This window comes from Nicotiana attenuata, unplaced genomic scaffold (assembly GCF_001879085.1).
Source record: "Nicotiana attenuata strain UT unplaced genomic scaffold, NIATTr2, whole genome shotgun sequence".
Lineage (NCBI taxonomy): Eukaryota > Viridiplantae > Streptophyta > Magnoliopsida > Solanales > Solanaceae > Nicotiana > Nicotiana attenuata.
Genome location: NW_017672548.1, coordinates 59,851 through 73,521, shown reverse-complemented (window position 1 = coordinate 73,521; position 13,671 = coordinate 59,851). Strand labels below are relative to the sequence as shown.

The following is a 13,671-nucleotide window of genomic DNA, read 5'->3' as shown; positions in this document are numbered from 1 at the left end:
ATATACACCGCACATCAATAATAATAAGATGGAACTATTTGGTTCCTGACCCTGAACCACTTGTGAGGGAAGAAAATAATATACTTTCATATATAACGTATATCAAACTGATATAGATAACTTTGTTCTCATAAGCAATTGTTTAGCTATTAAGTGGAGGCACTCAATAAATCATTTTGCTAAACCAACTGTGATGTAAACCAACTTATCAAGATGAACCTCTTGAATAGAAAATCTGGAAATTATGCTCTAAATCAAATTATTGAGCAAGTTACCTCGCAAACACCATGTTGCGGGTTAATAATAATCGCACATGCAACCATCTCATAGATGCATCTTATGTGGTATAAATGACAGGTGAATGGGCCCATATTCACCTTTGATATTTCCAGCATTCATGGGATTCAATCCCAATTTTAATTGGTCTATTAATTAATGAGAACAAGCAATGTAAGAGAATTCGTAAAGAACTTTCTAGTTCTTTAATATTTACCCATGTGAATTCTCTTTTATTTTTGCACATCATACTTGAATTAACATGGCTAAACCAATTATGCCAACTGGATAAATTATCAATATTGATAAACTTCATGTTTACACCATGATGTGTGCAATTATGAATAAACTCCAAGTTTATTATGATATGGGTTTTTATATCAATAAATATCCACTTCATCTTTTGTTTATGTAATACAAATTGGAGAATAAAGCGGGTAGCTTTTCACATACATATTATCCCGCTACAAGTTGTAGTAATAGAAGATATTAAATCTTTCCTTTATTTATAGTCTCAATATAATCAACCGCTTTCGCGTATACTTTGAAACTGAATAAGTTTCTTTGAGACTTACTACAACACAATACCTTATTGGTAATTAATTGTGTTTCTCCAAAATAGTAATAATTGGCTCTTCCAGAGCTCTCAATTAATTTGTACTACCACAGATTCATCAACATCCATGTGGTGATATCTCTTTTAAAGAGAAAGTTATACCATTATGGTTATGGTCAAAATTATATGCAAGATATATTTCTTGCATTACCATGTTACTTTAATAATCACAATGCCAAAATATTTTGGCGTACAATAGGTACGTGACCAATGACCATTCATGCCATAATAATGACATTATTTTCTTATATCATCTCAAACCTCCTTCTAGAGGTGAGTGTGGTATATTCACTACCACTAGCACGTTCATATTCTTCCAAGAATGAATATGTATTTATAAATCAGATGTTGTCACATTCACATCATGAATGGACCATAATCATCTATATGTGCTTTATAAAATCTCATGTCAAATCAATGACAAATATTACATTCACAAAGTGAAAGATTATTTCGAGAATCCTTATTGTTCTCATTACCACAAATGATGACGATTATAATTTCGTCTATTGCCACGTCCACATCCATTGATACATTTATAGTGATAATTTTGTCTTCTTTCAGACTTATCACATACTGCTATCACATTCTCTTAAGGGAATGAGAATGGAGCAAATTCAATGGGACGGGTTTCCACTTTTTGTGCCCATAATCATACATGAATTTGATCATGGCAAGTCATAGAAACTTTTACCACTTCAGGTGGTTATAATTTCATACAAACTCCATTAGAGTTATAATCAAATTTTGTTGTCTTTGCTTGTATTTAAAATCAAAGTATAGAATAAAAGAGAAAAATACGGTAAAATACTTACCTTAAATCCAGAATTTAATCATGAATGAAGTTCATGGAATAATTGACAATCATTATGCTCAATCCCAAAACTTCTACTCAATTGGTTAGAGTCCCGTGCTGATAACGTGTTATGAAACAATAAAAGAAGAAGAATAGTATTGTAGAGAAAAGTAGAGAGAGAGAATTCTTATTGATTTGGGATGAATTACAATGGAATAGAACCCTCTATTTATAGGGAGATGGTGACTTAGCCACCAAGTAATAAACCCTAGAATCTCTCTAAATATAGACATTCACCATAAATAAAATTCTATTTATAACAGATTCAGTTTTATCCTAATAATATTGACATCCTTTCCCTCTCATCATTACATCATTATAGTAAAACTTTCCAAAATTCACCCCTTTGTAACGGCAACCCCCCTCCCTTTTTCGTTGCCACCTTGCATCTCCATTCTTACATATTAGAAATAAATTAAAATATTATTGTTTATTCTACTATATAAGAAGTGCGAGTGAAACAGGTGATGCAGGCAGCACTTCATTGACATGCCTGCTTTAGCTATAATATATTTGCCACTGTTTTTCTATATAATTACGTTGAATGCCATCGTACAATTTTATAAATAAATGGAACTTTTGACACATTTTCAAGGCCCAATTGTTAGGCCATGTTTAATCAAAATATTTGTTGCCCCCGCTTTTGTAACTTATTACATCAATAGCCATTACATATTTTTTAGTGAATAAGTGCAACTTTGAGGCTTTTTGAAGGCCCAAGATACAGGTTGCCCCGTGAAACTACATTGCTCCTGTGGTTTAAAGTTCTATATTGATCTTATTGCTCTACTTATTACTCTTAAAGTTGCAGGCTTTGCCTCTGATGCTGACTCAGTGCATTAATAGCAGAGGACGTGGACTTTTCCCTTTGACAGTTGGAGGTACTTTGGTATCTATCTGAAAATTTGTGTTTATCCTTTACGTTTTTGGGTCACTTTTCCTTTCGAATTAGCTACCTTCTTCCTACTACTTTCCTCACCACCTCTCACCAAAATTCCTTCTGCTTTATGCATATAATCTATCACCAAAAGTTCTCCAGTAACACAATCGACGTTTGCAGTGCTTATTGGTTTGAAAAGCTCTTCTCTTTTCCTCTGGTTTAACCCTAGATCCATTTACCCTCTAATATTCTCAACTATTGTTGGGTTTCTATTGTTTCCTCCGAGATCCAGGTAAATTATATATTTTGTTTGTCGGAGCTAAATTTTCAGTCTTTGGACCCTAAAACAAACATAAAATTGGGAAGAAAAAATCCAACCTTTGGTTTTGTGTTTTTACAATTTCTCTTTGTTCCTTCTCCATTGTGGTATCGAAGCAAAAATTCAGTCTTTATAGAAGCACAACATGGGGATATAACACCTGAGATCATCTTTCAACTTTTATTTCCAATTGTGGCTTTGCATTTAAAATTATTTTCTGCTGTTGCAATTTTAGCTTTACATGAAGAAGTAAAATGTTGTTAACAATATATAGCTGTCTTTAATTATATCCCTACAGTTGCAAGGTAATTACTTCGTTAAAATAGAATACTTAATCTATCTTTAGCATGCTTAGTAGCTATATTAGCAGATACTGTGCTGCTGCTTTGATATGATGAAAAGAGGAGGACCAAATTTTTGTTGCTGCTATCTAATGTATTAACTGTGAAATTCATTACTTCTCAAAATCATGTTGTCCGCTGCATTTGGGATCAATTTTTTGGTTACCTTGGGTTGATATATCTACTCTTTCATATTTTTTGGGATAGAACAGCATCGTAAATAGAGTGATATAGTAATATATGTAGCTAGGTAGATAGTCAAGAGAAAAATATCTTTGTGATTGAAATGAGTAATTGAAGTTACATTCATCAACTGTGGAATAGTTAACTTTTATACACGTCTAAATAGGATATTTTTTATCCAGTAAGTTAACCAAAATTTTCTTCGCTTATATCGTGAACATATAGCTAGGTAGATAGTCAAGAGAAAAATATCTTTGTGATTGAAATGAGTAATTGAAGTTACATTCATCAACTGTGGAATAGTTAACTTTTATACACGTCTAAATAGGATATTTTTTATCCAGTAAGTTAACCAAAATTTTCTTCGCTTATATCGTGAACATATTAATTTCTGGTTGGCCAGGTTCCCAGAAAAAAGATACTTCTACGGCGACATCGAACATTCTCTTGATTGGATATAGAAGGTCCATGTAGAGCTTTCTACTTGATTTGATGTACCTTTCAACACATTGAGACCTCAACTTCTGTCAAAAGATTCTACTTCTTATTTCAATCTGCTTACTTTTGTGTACATTTTATTTGTAAGTTTTGGTTTGATTTATGTGAAACTTTCACAGATGAAATTACCAAGATGTCTAGGACGAGTAAAAATGTGGATTCAATATGCTGGCAAGAAAAAGGAAAACGCCAATGCTCCGAAGAAAGTGGTACCAAAATAAAACAAAGACGTCGTGAAATATATAGGGCGACATCAGATGACAGAAGAGAACTGAACTTATTGCAGCGACGATCGACATATCTTCGTTCTAGAACACAAAATCCAATCAGTAGTTCCACTGAAGTATCAACTTTTTATCAGTTTAATGGAAAGTTTGCTGAACAAACAGTTGCTGTAAGAGGAGGCTCATCTTCTATTTTGTGAACAAGTTTGTCAACTAAGATTTTGTTATCCTGAATTGAACTATGAGACATTAAATATTTACATATTTAATACATTCATAACACCCTTTTTTGTCTTAGAATATATCTCCACAGTTCAGGATTCCCCTGTTTCTAATAATGTCAAAGATGTACGTGATAGCTCCTGTACATTTGAAGTTGGTAAGTGTGGAAGTATGGTTTTCAAATTTGTAGAATATTTAAACAGCCTGACTTATATGCTTAATTCCTTATATCTTAGGATCCACATCGGGAACATGCGCTGAACAGAATGGTATTACTATGCATAACACTGCAACTAAAGGTTTGATTTCTTATAGCTTTAAAGTCATTTCCATCATTTATTTTTCGCGGTTGATATTTTTTCCCTTTGGTTGACCCAAAAAAACGCAGGTCGTAGATCTAAAAAATTGGGTCAGTGGAACACTATTGACTTGCCCAATAGCCCTTATAGACTGAAAATTGTACCGAATTATAAATTTTGTAGAGCCAAAAGATTTCAATATGAATCACCGGGATTTTGCTGTGATAATGGATCAGTGAAATTGATTCACTATGGACTACCTGCTCAACTCCTAAATCTTTATTTAGGAAACTCTGAGGAGTCCAAATATTTTCGCACTTATGTTAGATTGTATAATAATATATTTGCATTTACTTCTCTTGGAGTGAATTATGACAGAGATTTAGCAAGAAGAAATTGTGGTATTTATACGTTTAGAGTTCAAGGGAAAATGTGTCATTTTATAAATGACCTCCTGCCTTCGAGTCAACCAGCCAAAAATCTACAATTGTATTTCTATGATACTGATAATGAACTAGCAAATCTGATGGCATTCTCTGACAAGCTTAACGAATCAGTTATCAGGACTTTGATGGACACATTAAAAGTTAATCCATACTCTATCTTTTTGAAATCTTTAACAGATATCCCAGAATTATCAAACTTCTACATTGCACTTAAGTCTGACTCTGGTTTAGATCAAAGAACATATAACTTACCAACATCATCTGAAATAGCAGCAATATGGATAGAAGATGGAAGTAGTTCTAATATTTCTCTACCACATATTCGAATTTATACACATAGTAATAAAAGCCAATTGGTAAATTATTACTATGGTTGTTATGATCCATTGCAGTATCCATTGCTATTTCCTTATGGACAAAACGGATGGCACTGTGGTATTAAAAAGATTATTCGAACGGATAATACTATTAGCCACAGAACTTATTGTGAAAATGAACAGCTACCAAGTATATAAAACATGTGTTCAATTGACATGCTACTTGACATGGAAGCAGAACTTCTGGAAAAAAAGAAACGAAAAAGAAATACTGTGTCATGCCGTGAATATTATTGTTACAAGCTCCAAATGAGGGATGGCGAAGAAAATGGAGTTTTACATGCTGGAAGAGTATTCCAACAATACTCAGTTGACGAATTCATCAAGCTTGAGACTCAAAGGTTAGATTTCTATTCATTTAATCAAGATTTATTTCGAATTGATGCGTTAGCGGGGATTCTTGATGTTCTAAGACATGGTGAGCGAGAGGCATGCAACATAGGCAGACAAAGTTTTTTTACTGCAAGTTTTATAGGAGGTCCTAGAGATATGCGCCAACGATATATGGACGTTATTGCGTTGGTGCAAAATTTTGGGAAACCTGATAGATTTTTAACAATGACATGTAATCCATCATGGCCAGAAATAGAAGAACATTTATTGGTAACAGATGAGGTACAAAATAGACCCGATTTAATTATTCGAGTGTTTAGAGCTAAGGTAGAGGAGATGAAAAGAGATATACCGAAGAGAAATATATTTGGAAAAGTTGCTGCTTTTGTGTACACTATTGAAATTCAAAAGCGCGGTCTTCCACATGCTCATTTTCTTATCATACTCAATAACGAATATAAATTGTTAACTCCGGAAGCTTATGATAAATTTGTTTGTGCTGAACTGCCCGAATATGATAAGAATGACTACCTGTATTCACTTGTTACTAATCATATGATGCATGGACCTTGTGGTAGCTTAAATCCTAAATGTCCTTGTATGAAGAACAGAGAATATTGTAAGTTCAAATATCCAAAAGAATTTGCTGATCATACATATAAGGGGAAAAATGGATACCCAATTTATAGAAGGCGAAATAACGGTAAATTTGCAAAAATTAGAAGTCAATTTCTTGACAATTCATGGGTCGTTCCTTATAATCCATATCTACTGACCAAATTTAACTACCATATTAATGTCGAGGTTTGTTCTGATATTAAAGTTGTTAAATACCTTTATAAATATATTTGTAAGGGACATGATAAAATTGCCTTTTTCGTCCATGCTGATGATCCAAATATTGAAATAGATGAGATCAAATAATATCAATCTGCTAGATGGGTTTCTCCACCGGAGGCAACTTGGCGTTTATTTGATTTTCCCATTAGCGAAATGACTCCATCTGTTTACCATCTTCAGTTACATCTTGATGGACAACAATTTATCTCTTTTAAAAGCACACAGACGATAAATTCAATTGTGAATAACCCCATGATCAGAAAAACCATGTTGACAGAGTTCTTTGTGATGAATAGAGAAAATAAGGATGCACAGAAGTTAAATTTACTCTACAAGGAATTTCCAGAATACTTTGTATGGTCCAAACAATATAGAATGTGGACATGTCGAAAGCAAGGTGCTGTTATTGGACGTATAGTCACATGTCATCCAATAGAAAGAGAAAGGTACTATCTTAGATTGTTATTAATGAACATTAGAGGACCAAAATCATACCAACATTTGCTAACCGTAAATGGAGTATGTTGCAGTACATTTAGAGAAGCAGCAGAAAAGCGAGGCTTATTACAATGTGACAATAACTTAGTTGATTGTATGTCAGAAGCGGTAAGATATCAGATGCCTTATAGTTTGAGACGTTTAATTACCACACTTCTTGTATATTATAATCCTGCTAACCCAAAAGAACTTTGGAATCAATTTGAAGATTCTATGTGCGAAGACTTCAAGATTTTGCCAAACTTAAATCCAAAACAGATTCGTCATATGGCCTTAAACCATATTAATGATATTCTGCATTCAATGGGTCGTGACATAAATGAATTTACACTCACACCAGAAATAATTTTAGTTTCTTCTGCTGCTAGGGAGGCTCAAGATTCTCATTTTGAAAGAAATATAATTGTTAGAGAAGAGGATTTGTTACTAGAAACAAAATTGAACGATGATCAGCGAAAAGCATATGATACAATCCTTGATAGAATATTTAAGAATAAGTGTGGAGCTTTTTTTATTAATGGTCCCGGAGGAACTGGTAAAATATTTTTGTATCGCGCATTATTGGCTACTGTACGTTCAAAAGGATTCGTAGCTCTAGCAACAGCAACATCTGGTGTCGCAACTTCAATTCTTCCAGGAGGACAAACTGCTCACTCCCGTTTTAAATTTCCGATTGATATTGATGAAAATATCTCATGTAATATCAGTAAGCAAAGTTCACTTGCATCATTGATACGAGATGCCAAACTAATCATGTGGGACGAAGTGTCTATGGCCAAAAAACAGCTGATAGAAGCTTTTGATTTACTAATGAAAGATCTAATGGATACAAAGACACTCTTTGGTGGAAAAGTTGTCGTCTTTGGTGGTGATTTTAGACAAACTCTTCCAGTTGTTCGGAGTGGCAAAAAGGAAGATTTCATACGAGAAAGTTTATTGTGTTTTGAAATTTGGAACCAACTTGAAAAATTGCGATTATCAGTAAACATGCGAGCAAGAACAGATCCTGCTTTCTACGACTATTTGATGCGAATAGGGAGCGAAAAAGAAAAACTAAATTCTCAAGGTAAGATTGAAATTCTTGATTGTTTCATTGTTCCTTTTATAAGTGAAAAGAATCATTGAATCTGTTATTTAGAATTACCTATCCAGATTTGTATACATCTACTTGTGATATGTCTTCGACAAATTCTCGTGTTATTTTAACAACAAAAAATGATTTTGTTGACGAAATAAATGATATGCTCACAACCCAATTTTCGGGTGTATCTAGAACATATGTAGCGTTTGATAAAACTATTGAAACAACTGATCAAAGTCAATATGAAGATTTTTTGCATACTTTACACCCAGCTGGCTTACCTCCATATAGATTAACCGTGAAAATAAATTGTCCCATTATTTTGCTACGAAATTTAAACCCCTGCGAAGGTTTATGTAATGGAACACGACTTATATGCTGTAATTTTGAGAGACATGTGATAAGCGCAAAAATTGCAAGTGGTGATTCAAAAAACACGCACGTATTTATTCCGAGAATACCATTGTTGTCTTCACAAGATTAAAAACTACTTATTCCTTTCAAAAGAACACAATTTCCGATTAGATTATGTTTTGATATGACTATTAATAAAGCTCAAGGTCAGACATTAGATTTTGTTGGAATTTATTTACGAGATCCTATTTTTTCACATGGTCAGCTTTATGTTGCTTTATCGCGAGCAAAAAACTCAGGTGTAGTGAAAATGTTGATCCGACCGCCATTACCTGATAGCAACGACGATCGTACAACACAAAATATAGTATATGATGAAATCATCGAAGCGTCCCTCTTGTGAATTGACAGTTATACTATGAGCAGTCATTTGTTTGAGATTTGACCTACAACTAATCAATATTCTGCAAATATTTGATCCTCAACGCTTTTAAAGTTAAGTTATTATCATTTAGATGCTTATGAGATTTCTCTCCATCTTGAATCCTTACATACAGATTCTGAAGTTGTAATATTGCTTGGACAGAGCATCAGCTGTCAGGTAAATGATTTTCCTCTTGAATAGATGCATCTAATACTTGAAACCTTGTAATTATGAATACGAATACAAAAGGCTCAATAAACATTGATGATGAGACGTTATTCTATTATTTTATATTATTTTTTCCTTCACATAAAAAACTGCCTTCTGTGTTCTGTTGGAAATTTTTTGGAAGCCGGAACAGCAAGAGGAGAATGTGAAAGGAGCAGAAGAGAAGTGGACAATTACAAACATAAAATAGAAACAACAGGATTAGTGTTTCACATGTCTACGAACTCGATATGCTCTGTTTTTGGTCCTTTTAGTTTTGTCAATAATTGCTTTCTGTTATTCTTTTGGTAAAATTGTTTTCACCTTCCCTATTTGTTTCAATTTGATTTTTACTTCTCATTCAATTGATGATCAATTGCTTTGTACGTGCCTTAGACTACTGTTGCACGAACAGATACCATACATCATGCAGAGATGTAAAGATCTATTTGATTGATCACGAGAATTAGACGACGCAATTCATCGAAACTTGCTGACTCTAATATGATGGTATATTGATAACTACTGCCAAAGAAATTGTCTGAATTAGTAACATGCGCTTATTTCTAAGGATTCTATAAACAGTTGAAGCGGTTATTTTTTATTGAATTTTATTCTTGTGGATAATGATAGGTGTTATTACATCAGGTGTAGGCTAGGCTAGAAGCTGAAACAGTTAAAAAAGCGAAAATTGCAACACCCGAAGCTAAGAGGAAAGCAGAAAAAGAAGTTGCAGCTGCCACGGAGAAGATGGAATCTCAGTCATTGATGAATACTCCTCCGAAAGCTAGCAACGTTCAAAAGGAAGCCATTAGATAACTTGTAAAACCCGTACCTGATGGACAAAAACATTTGGCAGGTATATCTCACTGTATAATCTTAGTGACCGAGTGGAAATGGAGATTTGAACTTGTAAAACCCACACTTTAAGTTTCTCTCAAGCATTTCAAATAAATATTAACTTAAAGGAAACACTCCAGGAAAATATATTTCTGAAAATATTCTCAACTGGGATGAAAATATTGCACTTAATGTCTCTCATGAACATACATACATCTTTTCCTGCCACAGAATAAGTTAAATATTAACATTGATCAAATTTCTGTATTCTTTTTTATTTAAATCATCTCTTTACCAGTGCAACTCTTGGAGCAAATAGTTATGGTTCAATTTTTAAGTCTTCTAGGACATCATTTTATTCATTGTGCAGGCCATCTCTCTATGGCACAATCTAGATTTGGTTAGGTTATTCACTTAGGTCCTATTTCTGCAACAAATGTACAACTCTCCACACCATGTAGTTCTACTTATTTATTTACCACTGGTTTATCACATTGAAAAGTTGGCTTCCAAAAATGTATTACCACCATAGCTTGAAGCTTGAAGCTTGAAGCTTGAAGCTAATAGTTTACATTTAGGAATTAGTCATTAAGCTACATCAATAACTTCCAGATTCATTGTGCTTTAGCATTGACATATCAGGTTATTTTCTTCTTCACTTTTCTCTTTTAGATGGAATATATGACAAGTCAAAATTTGGTTGTATTTGCATTTATTTTAACAGTGGAGTTCTTGCTATATGTCTTGATAAGAAAATGATAAACTATTTAATTGTCATGTTTCATTCTATATCATATAGTACTTTCCGAATATTACACACTTGTTCATTGCATTACACTTCACCTGTTTAGCTGACAGTAGCTAACTCACAGGTTTAGGTGACAATATACGCATCTGTTCATTGCATTACACTTCACTGTCACTTTATTGTGCTGATCCATGTGCTCACCTTTTCATTCCAAGACAGCTCCGAGAACTTGTTTCTTCTCTTGCATAGGTACCATCATTGGAACACCACAATGAAGTTAAGGGAGAGAGTATGGATCTAATTAGATATATTGACAGTAACTTTGAAGGACCTTCACTTTTCCCAGATGTAAGTTTCTGATAAGATTTTCTTTGAGATTTTCCTACTTTGCCATCTCACAACTTGTGTGCTCACTACTATAGGATCCTTCCAAGAGAAAATGTTCTCCCACTTTGACTCCTTTTACAAAGTTGTAATTTCATCTTTCAAGGAAGACACAGTAACTGATGCAAGTAAGTTTTAACCCCTTTAGAATCACATACTTGCTTTGACATAGAAGCTTTAAGTCTGAGATGTGTTGTTCGTATAGTTGCAGCTTTTGATTCCTCAAACAGTCCATACTACTACTCTTTCTCCAAATTTTCACGACTTTCTCAACTCCTCTTCAATTTTCCTTAGTTTCTTCTGCTCTTTTCTCTTGCGGTTCAGTTTATGTACTTCGCCAAAGTAGTTATTGGTTAGTTATCTTCTCCCCCCGGATTTTCGCTTCCTCCAGCCCAACTTTTGTGTATTTCCTTGAGAATAAGGGCCTTTGTTGTATACTATGTGTTTGAGAACAATTCTTTAAGGAATTAGACTTTCTAATTGATTTCTATTATTGTCTTTGGATTTAATTTCTTGGTTTGCTCGGATAAAGAATAATCTGATGATTTTGAATTGAGTAATTTTGATTGGCATTCTATTACTTAAAGTCCCGTGTACTAACTCTGAACAATTGAATGCAAAACAACTTAATTACTAGCTTGAAGATAATATACTGGTAAGCTACCGTTTATTTTTTTCTTGCTTGTAGTATATCCAAATTACTGATGATGTTTTTTTCCTTGCTTGTAATATATATATATACCAAAGATGATAAAATTTTCTTTGTGTTTACTGGCAGTTGTAAACATGGGTAAGATAATGCTACAATATGTCTCTAATAAGGAAATTGAGGAGCTTATGCCTGACCTTATAAAAATAAGATTCACTTTTGTGTGTTGCACTTGTCTTTTAGTCTTTCGGGGTTATGAATGTTATACGCTGCAGAGGCTTTAGAAGACAAGTCAATAACTATTCATTTTGATAATTTGTATTACGCACATGTGTTAATGCAACATTTTTTACTTCTGCATTTTTTAGAAAAGCTTATTGTCTCGGCCGCAAGGAAAAAACATTCTGCTTCCTAAGAACGCGAAAACTATTAGGGACCTAATACAACTGATAGAATTGCAGCAACAAGAAGAACTACATCTTGATTTACAAACCCACATTGTATATTTTTTTATTAGTTTCATTAATTAGTTTTCAAACATTTTGAATCAGACTGTATAGGTTTTGTTAAACTTTGCTTCACTCTTTGTAAACAAGAGTTCTTTATGTTAAATAGAAGGACCATTCGATTTATTAAGGGGCATAGCGGCACCCTCGCCCGGCCGCCATTTATTTGGACCTAGCAGGAGACGGGCGGGCCGTGCCTGAATTCAGACCGGACCAATGAATAAGGTTCTTGGGCCCGGGCATTGCCCGGGCTACCGCCAACTAGTTTTTAGAGGAAATAACACTAAATGCCTATTACTCCCAAACTATTTACCCGGATTTGCCCATTTGGAAATTAATTACACTTCCTACCTAGGCAATCTAAATTTATTACCCGTAAATTTACCTGGAGCGTGAGGGAGCAATTGAAAATGCAATTCATTTTAGTAAGGGCGGGTTTGCTTCATCGTGAAAGAAGACAAGTTAACAGTCTTCTTTGGATACTACAAATTGGGAAAATTCGTGGAGTCAACTCTTATTATTGCTTGGTTTCCAAGCCTAAATCATGTGAGGAGTTTCTGGTAAGAGCTGACACAACCATGCACACACATACGCGTCAGACAAATCTTAAATCAGCACGTGTTTCGTTCTATTTATTCTATGATTTGATCTCCAAGACTTCTGACTTCTGCAAAAATTTTAATCTGCTATTTAAAGACCTTGAAGCTTTGAAACTCATAAATTGGATTTGTTGAGTTTGTGGTTATTTTGATCAGATTCTGACTGAGTATGTTTGAAATGTTAATTGAGGATGTGGCTATATTCCGAGTCAATTTGGTGGAGATTTTAAAGTAGATTTTTAAATCTTGGATTGAAATTGAGTTGAACGCCAAAGAAATTAGTTGAACCAGAGAAGAAGACGAATTTGTATTGTATACCCAAATAGTATACAAATATACCATTTTAGTATATAATTCATTCCAACTATATACCCTATTAGTATAGCTATATACTATATTGGTATCATATGCTAGTTGAATTATTTTTTGGTTGTATTAGCTGCATTTAATTGGTACAATATTTAATTTTTTTTTAATAATAATAATAATATAGTACAATATCTTGAAATACCTTATTATATTAATATGTGGTACACTATTTTTTTTATTTGAACCAGAGAAGAAGACGAATTTGTATTGTATACCCAAATAATATACAAATATACCATTTTAGTATACAATTCATTCCAACTATATAACCATATTAGTATAGCTATATACTATATTGGTAT

General features: G+C 33.5%; 1 protein-coding gene and 1 long non-coding RNA gene across 2 annotated transcripts; both read left to right on the top strand.

Annotated features, from left to right (window-relative positions):
- The first annotated feature begins 6,863 nt into the window (after window positions 1-6,863).
- Window positions 6,864-9,485, top strand: LOC109213628. Its single transcript, XM_019377441.1, has 3 exons — window positions 6,864-8,274; window positions 9,201-9,244; window positions 9,420-9,485. Exons 1-3 carry the CDS (start codon window positions 6,864-6,866, stop codon window positions 9,483-9,485), a joined length of 1,521 nt encoding a protein of 506 aa, XP_019232986.1.
- Window positions 9,486-9,879: 394 nt separating this feature from the next.
- On the top strand, window positions 9,880-11,731 carry LOC109213629. Its single transcript, XR_002066048.1, has 3 exons — window positions 9,880-10,133; window positions 11,112-11,210; window positions 11,285-11,731. It is a non-coding gene; the product is annotated as an uncharacterized LOC109213629 (long non-coding RNA).
- Window positions 11,732-13,671: the final 1,940 nt, after the last annotated feature.

What these genes read in the sequence shown, in the direction of transcription:
- LOC109213628 (XM_019377441.1), top strand. Translation starts at nt 6,864, where the DNA reads ATGACTCCATCTGTTTACCATCTTCAGTTACATCTTGATGGACAACAA. An exon ending in AGAAAAACTAAATTCTCAAG is followed by an intron (nt 8,275 to 9,200) that starts GTAAGATTGAAA and finishes CCTTACATACAG; the next exon opens with ATTCTGAAGTTGTAATATTG. An exon ending in GACAGAGCATCAGCTGTCAG is followed by an intron (nt 9,245 to 9,419) that starts GTAAATGATTTT and finishes ATTTTTTGGAAG; the next exon opens with CCGGAACAGCAAGAGGAGAA.